Below are 13,954 nucleotides of genomic sequence, written 5' to 3'. Positions count from 1 at the left end.
GAAATACAAATGTTTCAGAGTGCACACAACTTGCATGAAAAAAATGTGATTAAAGAAACCAAATCCTTCTATTAGCTGCAGTGAACCCCTAAAGCAATTTAGGAATTTGTTTCTTACAGACAATTAATCACATGCAGGCGTGCCAGATGAGAACTATTGATTGCCCTTTTCCAGGCTAGTGGCATTCAGACAGTAGACAGACAAATGCCCTAAGCAAGGAGAAGCATCTTTCTGCTTCTGCCTGGTGTAGCTTTTAATTGTTCTTTCCTAAAATGTGTGACATTTTGCTGTTAATCTTTAGTGTAGAGCTTACTCCTTACTCTTTGAGCAATACACATGTGTTATGTTTTTCATTTACCTTTACACCAAGGTCCTTCATAAGCTCAATCTCAAAATGCACTGCATCATATGGTAGCCGGAACTGAGGGATTTCAGAAGTACTGGAAAAAAAAAAAAAGAAGAAGAAGCATTAGTGGAAAAATTATTAATCTTTAAAAAATGCAACATGTCTATATTGATCAGTATTAAAGGAATAAGCACCTTTTCTAAGAGTATTTTCATATTATATGGGTGTGAGAACATCCAACTTTTACATATATGATACAATATTAAATGGATAGCAGTAGAAATAGTTGCAAGTGGTGTGAAAATAAATATACACATTGGAAAACAAATAGATAATTGGTTAAAAGCAATTCCAACACTTTTAAGTTTGTTAGAGTACTTAGCTGAATTATCTAACAATCCAATGAATTCCTAAGGAAAAAAAAATCTTAAGGGGAACCTGGGTGGCTCAGTCAGTTAAGCTTCCAAGTTCAGCTCAGGTCATGATCTTGCTATTAGTTTGAGCCCTGTGTTGGGCTCTGCGCTGAGAGTTCAGAGCCTGGAGCCTGCTTCAGAGTCTGTGTATCCCTCTCTCTCTACCCTTCCTGTATTTGTGTTCTGTGTCTCTCTCTCAAAAATAAATAAACATTAAGAGAGTATTTTTTAAAAAAGAAAAAAGTCTTAAAAACACGAAAATTAAAACTATTTTTAGTATTTAATATATATATACATATATATTCCACAAATATACCACTAGCTTGTTCAAATTCAAATCTGTAACTTTGAATTACTATGCTGTTTAGAATATTATTGGGTTGGTTCCAGATGATCTATAGAATATTTTTTTATAGTAAAACAATCTTCTATGAAAGCAGTAAGTATCCCAAAAGGATAGAGTCATTAAAAAGTAATCCTATTTAATATGAGTGCTCACTATTTGCACTTAAAAAACAAAAATGAGCACTAAAATATAATAATTTAAATAGTATAATAGTTTATGGAGTATCAAAGGTAAGGACAAATAAGTCTTCAATGTTTTATAGCAATAAAAAGGCTATAAACATTCATGAATATATACTAATTCATTTATTCAGTTATCTATTTATTCAATAAGCATTTACAAAGTACCAGACACAGCATTAGCTGCAGTGATTTGATGGTGAATTTTACCAAATTCCCATTTTCAGTATATTCTCATTCTGGTGGGGAAGGTTACATACACAGATAATTACAATAGAATGTAGTACATGCAATGAATGAGGTATATCCAGGCATTATAGCAATATATTTATAAAATAAATAAATAATAGTTGAAGATGAACCTACTGGATCATTCAATACCAAGTCTTTCAAAGTGCACACACAGATTTTTCATTCTTTGGAGACTTAAGAACATAACTATTCAATTAATTTCCATACATAAAACAATTAGCAAGATACGCTCAGTGCTATAGAAAATGCAAAGTATTAAACAGTATAAAATTAATGCCCTATATACAGGGGCTTTCCATCTAGTTAGGACATAAGATTATACGTGAGAGTAAATTTGGGCCTAAGTCAGAGATAAAAATCACTTAACCTGACTTGTGGACTCTAGCCATACTACCTGGGAAGTCATGATAATACTCTGCACCACGGAGGGCCCTTGGAGGGTATTAGAATATTCCACCCCCCCAAAAAAATGTCACTTTGGTATAAGGATTACTTTGAGCAGAAGGCAACTGAGAAGAAGGAGATATGAGAAAAGCTCTCTGCCCCCCTAATATCTGCCTAAAAGCAGGACATAAATTTACAAAGGTGTATCTCTATTTCCCTACCAGTAAGGGCAGAACTCTTAATCACCAGGAGATAATTCTAGACCCTTTTTAGCCCCAAAACAGGCTAATAAGACTAAAAAGAATCTACATTACAAACCTTACTAAATAACCCTTATATTCCATGAATTTTCCTCATATATCTACCTTCCCACCCCTAGAAAGTTTGTTGCCTCTAAAAGCCTAAAGCCTTTTCCTTTGTCTTGCCATCTCGCAAATTTATTGTTCTTCGTTAAGAAGCTATATAAACCTCAAGTTCTATCTTTTTGATAGAACCTCAAGTTCTATCATCACTATGTTCTTCTATTTGTATGAATGATACATGTATTAGTGAACTGTTTTTCTTATTAATCTGTCTTTTGTCTGCTTATTTCACAGGCCCCGCCAAAGAACCCAAAAGGGTTGGGTATATTTTTTCCTACTCTATGGCCCGAAAGGCTACACAGATTCTTAAATATTAAGAATTGTATGTGGACACAGACACCTAGCCTTGATATGCATGGGGCTCTGTGTGAGAGAAACTGGAAATGGACTAAAGTTGGGTCTGATGAAGTTTCTCAAAAGGCTGGACAAGAGAACAAAACAACGAGCTGTGAATAACAAACTCCAGCCAAATAAACCAACCATAGCAAGGCAACATCCAGATACATTGTGAGGCATAGTACCTTCCCTTGACTAAGCCCTAACCTAAAATTTTTATGGTATTTCAGTAAGTTTATGGTACAAAAGAAGAAAAACTTATGCTAGTGAAGGCAAATGGTTGTTATTTAAGAAATAGCTCTGAAAGAAAGGCTACAACTTTTCTGTTGATCACAAAGAAAGAAAGGATGACATTACCCAACCCAGCAGGAGGAAACACAAGCAAAAAAATATATAACTTTGAAAGCTGAAGTAGGCATTGGAGTAAATGGAATGCCAGGCTGCTGTGGCTTCAGCAACTTTGGTTAGATCCTCATACTGCCCTGAAAGCATTGTAGCCAATATTTACCACAGTGCTTAGCAAAAGCATTAAGCAAATAACTGTGTAGGATATCTCCAAGGATATCCTACAGGAAGTAAGTGGAAGGTGAGATACTCAAAAAAAGTTGGTTAGATTTGGTTATTAACGAGTAGACAGGGGATAGGGAGGTGATTATGGATAGTTATAAATGTGACATATTTATATACACCAATGGATGAGATCAGCAGACATGTGGGAGATATATACACATACACAGTACAATGTGACAAATGTAAAATATCACTGTGAACAAGAGTGTTTCAAAAGAGGGGAGGCTTATTGTGGGATGAGATAATCAGGTAGATGAAATGTGACAAATGATCAGCTTTCAGTTAAGTGAAGAAGAGGGAAGGCATCAGAGGACAAAGAAAATGGCAAGGAGGAGGAACAGAAAGGGGAGGAGGAAAAAAGTACACATGCTGTGATCAGGGAATGACAATGGAGCAGAGGGGTTTCAGGAGGCTTTAGCAGAAACACCACAGCCCTGTAGTCAGGTATTTTGAGTATTAGATGAATTCCTCCTTGTTTCGGAGCTTTAAATGTCATCTACATGTAATGAATCTCATATTCTTATCCTCAGACCATATTCCAGCCTTTTATGTTCACTTGAATGTCTAACAGGTATCTCAGGTTCATCAGGCCCCAAATTAAACTTTGGGTCTTCCACCCCAACACTGGATCTCAGACAACTCCATTTTATGAGTTGCTCAAGCCCCAAATTCCATCATCTCTATTCCCTAGCCCAGGTGCAGGCCATAAGGGGGTGCAATGATTTAGACTAAACAGTTATAATACTGATTAAAATAAACCTGCTTTGTATTTTTTTTTAAATTTTTTTTAATGTTCATTTATTTTTGACAGAGAGAGACAGAGCATGAGCAGGGGAGGGGCAGAGAGAGAGGGAGACACAGAATCCGAAGCAGGCTCCAGGCTCTGAGCTGTCAGCACAGAGCCCGACGCGGGGCTCGAACTCACAGAATGTGAGATCATGACCTGAGCCAAAGTCAGATGCTTAACCGTCTGAGACACCCAGGCACCCCAAAATAAACCTGCTTTGTATTTTCACCTTGAGCTGCTTTCAACAGTGTCATTGATATCCTAAACACTGTCTCCCTGTCCCTACCCCCCCAAAATCTCTGGTAGATCTAAATTCTAAATAATTGCTATGGTTGCTGTAGAGTTCTAGTAATATGTGAATAAGCTTTAAATTGCCCCATTTTTATTACCCATTCTTAGTAAACATTGAGTTCTATAAGGAAGTTAATGTGAGAAATCCCAGTTAAACAGTGGCCACTGGCACATACTGATTTAGCTGAAAGCATTCCTTGTTCCAACTACCACAGGCAGCATGTGTCTCCACCCCTTACTAGGACATACGCTAATGTTTAAACAGTCGGTTTGGAACTGATAAAATGATAGCACATGAAGCAATATGATTTACATCAACTCTAATTTTGGGCAATTATGAGGCTTTTGTGCTTCAAATTAAAATAGTGAGGGGCGCCTGGGTGGTTCAGTCAGTTAAGTGACCGACTTCAGCTCACGTCATGATCTTGTGGTTTGTGTGTTCCAGCCCTGTGTTGGACTCTGTGCTGACAGCTCAGAGCCTGGAGCCTGCTTCAGATTCTGTGTTCTCCCTCTCTCTCTGCTCCTTCTCCGCTCATGCTCTCTCTCAAAAATAAACAAACATTGGAAATAAAAATTTTTAATTAAAAAAAATAGTGAAACAGTGTGAGCTATATCTTTAATATTGAAATTACTTCAATTGTTAATGTTTTTTATAGGAATGAATCAAAATAGTTTTTATTACTGATTATTATGATTTTTATTGAAAATTACTTTATTGCATAGATTAGAGAATAAGTATATTAAAAAAAATCTACTCTAGGCATTAAATATGCTACCATACCACTAAACTGCCAGTTAAAAAACAAACAAACCTTAATGCATTTATCATCACCTGACATATTCTATATTTGGTTTATTGTTTGTTTATTGTCTGCCTTCCCATTACTAGAGTGTAATAATCCCCATGAGAAGAGGTACTTTGTTCTGTCCACTTCTGAGCTCTAGTGCCTGAGATTATGACCAGCACATAGGAGATCAATAGATATTGAAGGGAGGAAGGAAGAGAGGAAGGAAAGGAGAGAGGGAGGGAGTGAGAGAGGGAGGAAAGGTAACATCACGTCATGGCTTTCAATACCAAGCCAGAATCATTGTCTCAGATTATGGGGAGCTACTGAGAGATTACAAGTAGAAGGGTGACATAACCAGTTTTGGAAACTGTTAGAAAAATGAATTTGAATAAGACAAATCAGGAAGCAAAGAGATCCATTTGGAGGCTATACAGGTACAGCAAGTGAGATGTTAGGGGCATAGAGGTGGAGAGGTGAGAGGATATTTTAAAAGTATTCACAAAATACAAGTTGCCAGGACACTGAAGAATAGCGCAGATAATTCCCATTTGTTTTGGTGATGCCCTCCACTGAGGGACCAAACTCAGGAAGAGGCGTAATATTGATTGGTCTGGTGACATTTATAAGAGATGTCCAGGATTTGAATGTATGACCAGGACAGAGAGAGAGGTTAGGACAAGTACAGATTTTAAAATAATTTTCCTGTAAGTGGTAACTGACCATGAGAGTAAATGAGATCACTGGCAAGACCACATGGTAAGACAGGGGATAAAAGAAAGGAAGACAGAATTTGATTGAAAGGATTATTTCCTAAGTTTGTTGTGCTTAAGAAAACAAACTTTTATTCCTCCACTTGTACTCTTTTAACCATCTAAAGTGTTGACAGAAATTTTCCTTATGGGAACCATAAATTCTTGGGGCGCCTGGGTGGCTCAGCCGGTTGAGTGTCCAACTTCGGCTCAGGTCATGATCTTACAGCTCGTGAGTTCAAGCCCCGCATCGGGCTCTGGTGCTGACAGCTCGGAACCTGGAGCCTGCTTCAGATTCTGTGTCTCCCTCTCTCTCTGTCCCTAATCCACTCGCATTCTGTCTCTCTCTCAAAAATAAATAAACATTAAAAAAAATTTTTTTTAATAAATTCTTTAGTACCATCAGTGGAGTATCAGAAACCTAAACAAACAAACAAACAAAATCGTTCTTCTATGTTCATGCTGCTTTCAAGTAAATGGAATTTACCTATAACAACTCCCACTCTTTTCATAATACTATTTATTATGATAAAGGTACCACACTGTAAATTTGTGTTACATCACACTTGTACTCAAAATAATTCCTATTGCTATAACCATTTCACCTAAACCCCATTTTTCTTTATTGCCAATCAATATGAAATGCAATAAACGTGGTGAAAATGTGTGAAATAACTAAAATAAACCATTGCTCTGGCTATACTACACCTAGCAAAAATGTTAGAATTCATGTGTACTAATTTTTAAAGGGAAAAGACAAAATCAAAAGGATACACATGCATGCACACTTACAGTCTGTTAATACCGTCTTTATTTATCTTTGTTACCATAATATGAAGCCCTTTAACCTTTTTAAACTCAAGTCCTGAAAAAAGAAACCACAAGGAGAGGAAAGCAAAACTACTGATTATTTTAATATTGTTGCCACATCAAAAAAAAAAAATCAATCAATTGTGTTCAATGGAATAGGGATTAAGTCCTTGCTATCTTTCACCAACTCTAGTGATTTTTTTTAAAAGTGGTTGTGATACTAATTCACCAGGGATAAAAGAATCTGTTTGGATGCAAAGGAGAAGGAAAGATAAAACTTGACACCATCTCTTTAAGCAATTGATTTCAAATACAAAGCTAATTTAATCTTTTTAGCCACTTTGAAGGTATAAGGGAATGAGAGGCATCTGTAAATGAAAAAATAAATTAACAGGAAAGGGTTGTGGTTGTAATGCTGGCTAAATTCCAATGTCAGTTTTTATAATCCTGTAACAGTGGCACATAATGCCTCTTCCATGGGATGGTCCAAATAAGACTGATTAAACATTTTATATTGTCCCTAGATACTGGAAACATTCAAAGGCAAAGGAAATAAAATAAATCAAAAAACAATTAAAAAAAAACAAAGATCATTAATCCAGGAGAATCTGTCCCATTAGAAAATGTTCAGCAAATATGTAAAAGCACAAGTTTAGTGTTAGTTTATATGATTTAGAAATTCCTACTCTGCATTTGAGTTACAAAGAGATGGAGATGCTAGCTACCATAATAATATACCAAAACTGCCGACACAGAATAATTCACAAACCAGGCCTGTTCCATGTGAAATGCAATTAAGGGGCAAAAAGGTTTTTCCTAGCCTATTAGGGTATACAACAATTAAGTTCATATTTTTTAAATTAGCTCACATATTCATTGATGTGTATAATTGAAAAAAAATGTACAATGCTTATACATATGTTGCTAATAGATTATGTTTTTTCCTAATTAATAAAGCTGTGGTAAAACACCATTAAAAAGATAGTCTAAATCATTCCAGCAAAATAATATATTAGGTATTTTACATTCCAGGAGTAAATAAAAAACTTTACAAACTATGTGTAATCCCTTAAAACTCATAGTGGTGAAACATCAATACAGAAAAAATAATTATTTCTTGACAATCAGGTTATTTTTTTCTTCAGTTTATGCTTCATATCCTCTTTAATAGGTTTTCCTATTATATGATACCTTGGCTTGATGATTCAGTCAAATAGTTTTATATTAATGCAAGCTTATTTTGGGTTCATATAGTCATTTGACCAATATGAAATTTTACAATTATTGACATATTTATAGGTGTCATAAAATATAAAAAAACATAAGCACAAATTTTAGTCATAATTTGATTAAATGTATTCTGTGATTATTAAATATGATAAATTTACTTTAACAGTAGCTATTAAGTAGCTATTAAATTTAAATGTTAATACAACAACAGATATGCCAAATGACAGTATTTTATGTCATAACTTTCTAATGCAAGATGACACATTTATGAAAAATAACAAATTGAGTAATATTAACTTTCCATCCAAATTCTTTCTCATTTTTATATCAAATGTTTTAAGTAATTTGCATTTCCTACTTATAATAAATTTTATTTCATTCTAATCACAAATGTATGTCCACTATAGAATTCTATCTACTTTAAATGAAGCAAACTTCTCCACCTAATTTCTAAGTGTGCTTTGAATATCTGAAAGTCATTGATACAAAGTAAATATTTTCCCATTTCAATGAATGAATCTTCATGGGAATAAAAGGCTGTGAGTCCTGATTTATAATCACGATGCTGATTAATATTAAATATTAGTAAGGTATTTATGAAATAAAACTGCATATGCGTACATTAAAATGGAACAATTTTAGTAGACTCTGACATGATTTTAATCAAATGCAAATCTAAAGAGATTTCAAATTAAAAATATGTGAGCAGGCAAACATGACTACGTATACAACAAAATGAATTATCCAGGTATTCTACAGACCTACGTTTTTCCCATCTTTAATTTCTATAATTTTCAGACATATCTCCATTAAAGGACAGATTTACAGGGATGAAATAAGTTTTCATATGACAGCTTCTTCTATCCATAAAATATTTTGCTGAGATTTATCTTAAATTCACAGAAACTAGACAGAGAAATTTTTAAATAAATACTGCTTAAAGCCAACTAAAGTGAATAATGAAATCAAAATCGAGCATTTGGAAAAAGAACATTTAAAATACCATCTGTGAGCCTGAAGTTCCTATATGATTATGAATCAACAATATTCATAATTTTTACCTCATCATTTTTAATACTTTAAACATGAAAAAAATGTAGGCATTACCTTAAACCACCAACATATTCTTGTTTTTCAAAGATAGTGATGTCAGAGTAGCCTAATCGAGCCAAAAAGGAAGCACAACTTATACTTGCAGGCCCAGCACCAAAAAGAGCAATTTTTGCAGAATAGGCTTCAGGCATTTTTTCGGGGGGAGGCAGAGAAGGATCTCGAATTTGTGTGATATTCATTGTTTTGAAAACCTATGGAGAAATCAAATGCCATGGTTAAAAATTATAAACTAACTTTCACAACTTCAAATATGCTTTAATGTTTCAAACGCACTAGTGTTTTAAATAAAAACAGGAAGTATATTTTCAGTATTAATACAGTATCATTAGAAGTTGTATTGGGTCAAGTAGATGACATCCTATGCTTGACTCTTTCTCAATCTTTGGAATTCCTTTCCTGGTCACACATCCTATAGGAAGCATTTTGGCTCACTTTCTTTACACTCACTTCTAGGCCAAGTTAAGTGCTCCTCCTCTGAAGTCCTATAGTATATGTTGCATGCCTCTAACATAATTCCGTACAAATGTACCTATTTATGTGTCATGTTTCCATGTTAGTCAGTAGAACATTTTTGTTCCTTGAGTTAGAGACCATATCCTTTATAAACACACACACATATAACTTACTATGTTAAATGGAATGTTACATGTTGTATGTTTTAGGTATTTTAAAAAACATGTTACCATTGTACTACCAGCAGTTAGTACTAATCTGGCACATAGAAAACATTCAGTAAATAATTTGCTGATGCCTGCTTCTGATTATAATAGATTAGCCTCTGAAGGATAACTTTTTAAAATATTTTGAAAGCATTAGAGAGCTACCTGAAGCTAACCAGACTAGAGGGGTCAGTCAAGATCTCAAGAGAAAACAGAGAAGAAGAGAAGTGAGATGACAGTTCAGGAGTTACTTTTACCCTGGGGATAAAACCACCTCATAGCAGAAAGAGGAAAGCTCTGAATCTAGGAGAGGACCACAGCTCAGAAAAGACAGCAAGAGAGACTGTGGGAATATCCTAGGACTAGAGAGATACAGGGTTTGGGGAATGTAAGAGGCCAGAAACCAGAAGCAGAAGAAAGTGAAGAAAAATAAGCTTCTTAAACCGCACAGGATAAAAGGCTAAGAATCTACACAGAACATCTCTGCAAAGAAGAGGGGAACTTTCTATACTCTGATGGCCCAGAGGAAATAAAAATGAGTGTAGTAGCAGCTAAAGAAGGAAGATCCCTAGTAAAGAGTCAGCTAGAATTCTTGGAGAGCTCTACTCTACAAGTGGCACAAACCAGACATAGACAAGCAGCCTGAATCAACTCAGCTCTTGTGAATGAGGGTGATTAGTCCTCACTGTATTTGTTTACTAAATGATAGGATAGACCTTCTGTGGAGGGTAATAAGTCAATCACAGCATTTACAAATTTTCATACACACTACCTCGTTTTGGTAAAAATAGGCTAGGCTTGTCAACAACTAATAACTAAAAACTGCCTAGAAATAAGAAAATAGAGATGCATATAATATCCAGGTAAGTGTAGTTATCACAGATTTTAAAATAACCAGAATTAATATGTTAAAAAATACATAATAAGAATGTGAACTTTACCAGGAAACTGGAGTTAAAAAAACAAAGAAAGATGAGAAGAAAAAAAGTGAACATTAAAAAAAAAAACAAACTAAACACATGTATTTGACAGCAGATTGAACAGGTGAGCAAAAAGGGCAAGAGGACAAAAGATGGGACTGTAATAACTATCTACACCAGAGCATGGAAAAATAGGAAGGAAAATACAGAAAGAAAACTATAACAACAACAAAAACCAAACATGAAAGAAAAAGGACAACATATACAGAGCTAATATACACATAATTGGGATCAGAGGACATACACATAATTGGGAGAGGACAGAAAATGAGACAGTAGTAATATTTCAAGAGAAATAGACCAAGAACTTCCCCAAAATAATGAAAGATGTGAAAGCAGTAAGTTCTAAAAACTTTAAAAAGGTAGAAATAAGGAAACTCATGCAGGTCACAGTAAAATTGCTGTGGACCAAGGTGAGAAAAACAAAGCATTGAAAGCAACAAAAAAACAAAGACACCGTACTGTCAACAAGCAACAAAAAGGGCTGAAAGTTTTTCTCTCAAAAGAATTGATGGAAGTCAGAAGACAATAAAATGGTATTTTTTGAACAGTGAAAGAAAATATCTTCTACCAGGAATTCTATTCAGAAGGAAAATATCCTTCAAATGTGAAAGTAACATAAAGAAACTTGCAGGGAATATTTATTGGCAACAATAAAAGATTTGCTGAAGAATATTAGATGAAGTTCTTCAGAAAGAAAGCATATCACAGATGGAAACTCTGAAATTCAGGAAGGCATAAAGGGCACTGAAAATTATAAATATGTGGGTAAATGTAAATGACATTGACTGTTTAAAGTAATAAAGTCACATGGGGTTTATGATAATTGAAAACTGAAATACATGATAAAAAGTATGAGAGATTGAATGAAAGTACACTAGTGTGTAGGAAGTAGTAAAAATATCAATATTTATTAGGCTGCAATTGATTAAGGATGCACATTGTACAACTATAGTAACTACTAAAAGAATACTATTACTAATAGCTAAATTATTGAAGGGAAGGTAGAATTTTAAAAATATGTTATTAATACAAAAGAAATAAATGAGAGAAAATTCATGTAATAGAAGGGCAGAGTGGGAGAGGAGAAAGCAGAAAACAAGTACTAAGAAAGTGAATATAAATACATACATATAAATAATTACATTAAATGTAAATAGGTCAAAATTATAATTAAAATATTAAGGTTATATCATATGTATATATATATATATATATATAATAGACATACATCATAAGCACAAAGACACAAAAAGGTATAGAAGATGAAAAAAGTTATTCTATGCAAACACTAACCAAAAGAAAGCTGGTATAGGTATATCATTATCTGACATATTAGACTTTAAGGCAAAATGCATTACTAAAGTTAAATAATAATAAAAAGTCAATCGGCCAGCCAGAGTTTTCAATACTAAATCCATAGGTACCTGATAACAACTTCAGAACGTGTATGTTAAATAACTGAAATTAAAATAAAAAACTTTTAAAAATAACAAAATTTACTAGCATTTATAAGCTAACATTGCATGCTAACAAAGTTTAGAAGCAGAAAACATGATTTTTTTTTAAAGAATCATTTACTGCTGATATCTTAAACAGAATATAGTCTAATGTGATTACCTAGGCCAAAAAGTTTATAATTTGAAGTTCAGCTGTGATAAACAGAATAGAATTTTTGAAATGTCTTTCTTGTCTCACCCAGAAGCAAGAGATAGTTTAGTTTTGAGACACTGAATATATGCAACACAAGTTTTACCCAATGGTATGCAAATAAAGTAGTAATTATCCAATAATATACAATACATATCAAATTTCACCTAAGGACATTTTAATCATTTTTCAATTAACCTTTAAGTGTTTCAACCAAATAAATGTATCTATTGAAACTGTGCCAGTGCCCAACAAAGAGTTGGAAGCTCTTAGGGGGTTTGAAGAAATGAAAGCAACCATATTCCTCAATACATAGAACACCAAAGACAGGTACAAGAATGCGAATCATCAGCCTCTGAACTAGGCACCCCAGGCTCTGCAGCTCATGAACTAGTTAATACATACTCAATATCCTACCTTGCTCAATGCACTAATTTATGAATTAATATTATTCTTTTTCCTGCTTTTTTTTATTATAATTGTTTATTGCACTGATTTTCTCCCTTGGTTTCATAGCAGGTTGCATTGAAAACTTGATAGTTTTCTATTGAAGTGGATATTTGAATGAAATTTTGTGAATTTTATCACAAATAATAGTAGTATGTTTTAAGAGGTCTGACCTTAAAATTAGACTGCTTGGGGTTGAGTCTTGATTTCCATCATTCTCATGGTGTATGGTATTGAACAAGTCACTTAACATACTTATGCCTGTCTCCTCAAAATGTAAAGTGAGGTTAGTAATATCTATCTTGGAGGGCTACTATGAGGATTAAGTGAGTTAATTCATGTAAAGCACTTTAGAAAAGTGCCTGGCCACTTAGCAAACGTTATTTCCTAATTCACCTAGTGTTCAAACTTTGTGAGGTAGAACTATCCAATATGGTAGCCAGTAGCCACAAGTGACTATTCAAATTTATATTAAATTCATCATAATTAAATAAAATTTAGAATTTAGTTCCTCAGTAACAGTAGCCATATTTCAAGTGTTCAATAAATACATGTGGCTAGTTGGCTAATGTATTAAAGAACATTTTCATCATTGTAGAAACTTGAATTTACAACATACAGTGTAAGAGAAATAATCTCAAGAGCATCATTAAGATAAAAATGAATTAAAAAACTATGATTCAAGGAGTTTTTAGTATTTGTTACATTTGTTTTTGACATGATTTATATGATTATACGGTTATAAAACTTAATTTTTCACAATGGTTGTATTTAACAACCAGCTCATGAAATTCCTGAAAATTTAATCACGCTCTTAAGATCTGGTCCAATCTGGCTTAAGCACATTATTGTACTCAGGAAATATGTGATGGTTCATGTTTTGTTTTTTTTAACTTATGACATGATTGCATCAGCATCATGCCCAAACTTTGAGATGTATCAGCTACACTTTTCAACTTCCTCAAGACTGGAAGGAATAAGTGGACCTCTACACTTCTAAAACAGTGGTGTTCAACTTCTTTTCAACTAAAATACACAAAATGAACAGTTTCATATGTACACAATATACTTCCATGAAGTAGCCTGATTGTGACAGAATGTTTTTAAAAATTGGCTAGGACTTTGCCCGGAAGATGGCGGCTTAGGAGGACGCTGGGCTTACCACGCGCCCTGCTGATCACTTAGATTCCACCTACACCTGCCTAACTAACCCAGAAAACCGCCAGAGGATTAGCAGAACGGAGTCTCTGGAGCCAAGCGCA

At 34.0% G+C, this 13,954-nt stretch overlaps 1 protein-coding gene across 1 annotated transcript in view; it reads right to left on the bottom strand.

The window, feature by feature from the left end:
• Nucleotides 1–13,954, bottom strand: part of DPYD (dihydropyrimidine dehydrogenase) — an 862,187-nt gene that overhangs the window by 590,009 nt on the left and 258,224 nt on the right. Inside the window, exons 6-7 of the mRNA XM_047084253.1 lie at nucleotides 8,951–9,147; nucleotides 359–440 (exon numbers count right to left, since the gene is read on the bottom strand). Of these exons, the coding sequence (XP_046940209.1) occupies nucleotides 359–440; nucleotides 8,951–9,147 (279 nt within the window). The remainder of the gene's footprint in view (nucleotides 1–358; nucleotides 441–8,950; nucleotides 9,148–13,954) is intronic.

Source organism: Lynx rufus, unplaced genomic scaffold, assembly GCF_022079265.1.
Source record: "Lynx rufus isolate CCGP_SWC_20201006 ecotype Redwood Valley unplaced genomic scaffold, mLynRuf1.p SCAF_2, whole genome shotgun sequence".
Taxonomy (NCBI): Eukaryota; Metazoa; Chordata; class Mammalia; order Carnivora; family Felidae; genus Lynx; species Lynx rufus.
Note: the sequence above shows the minus strand (reverse complement) of the source record. Positions and strands in the feature narration are given on the sequence as shown.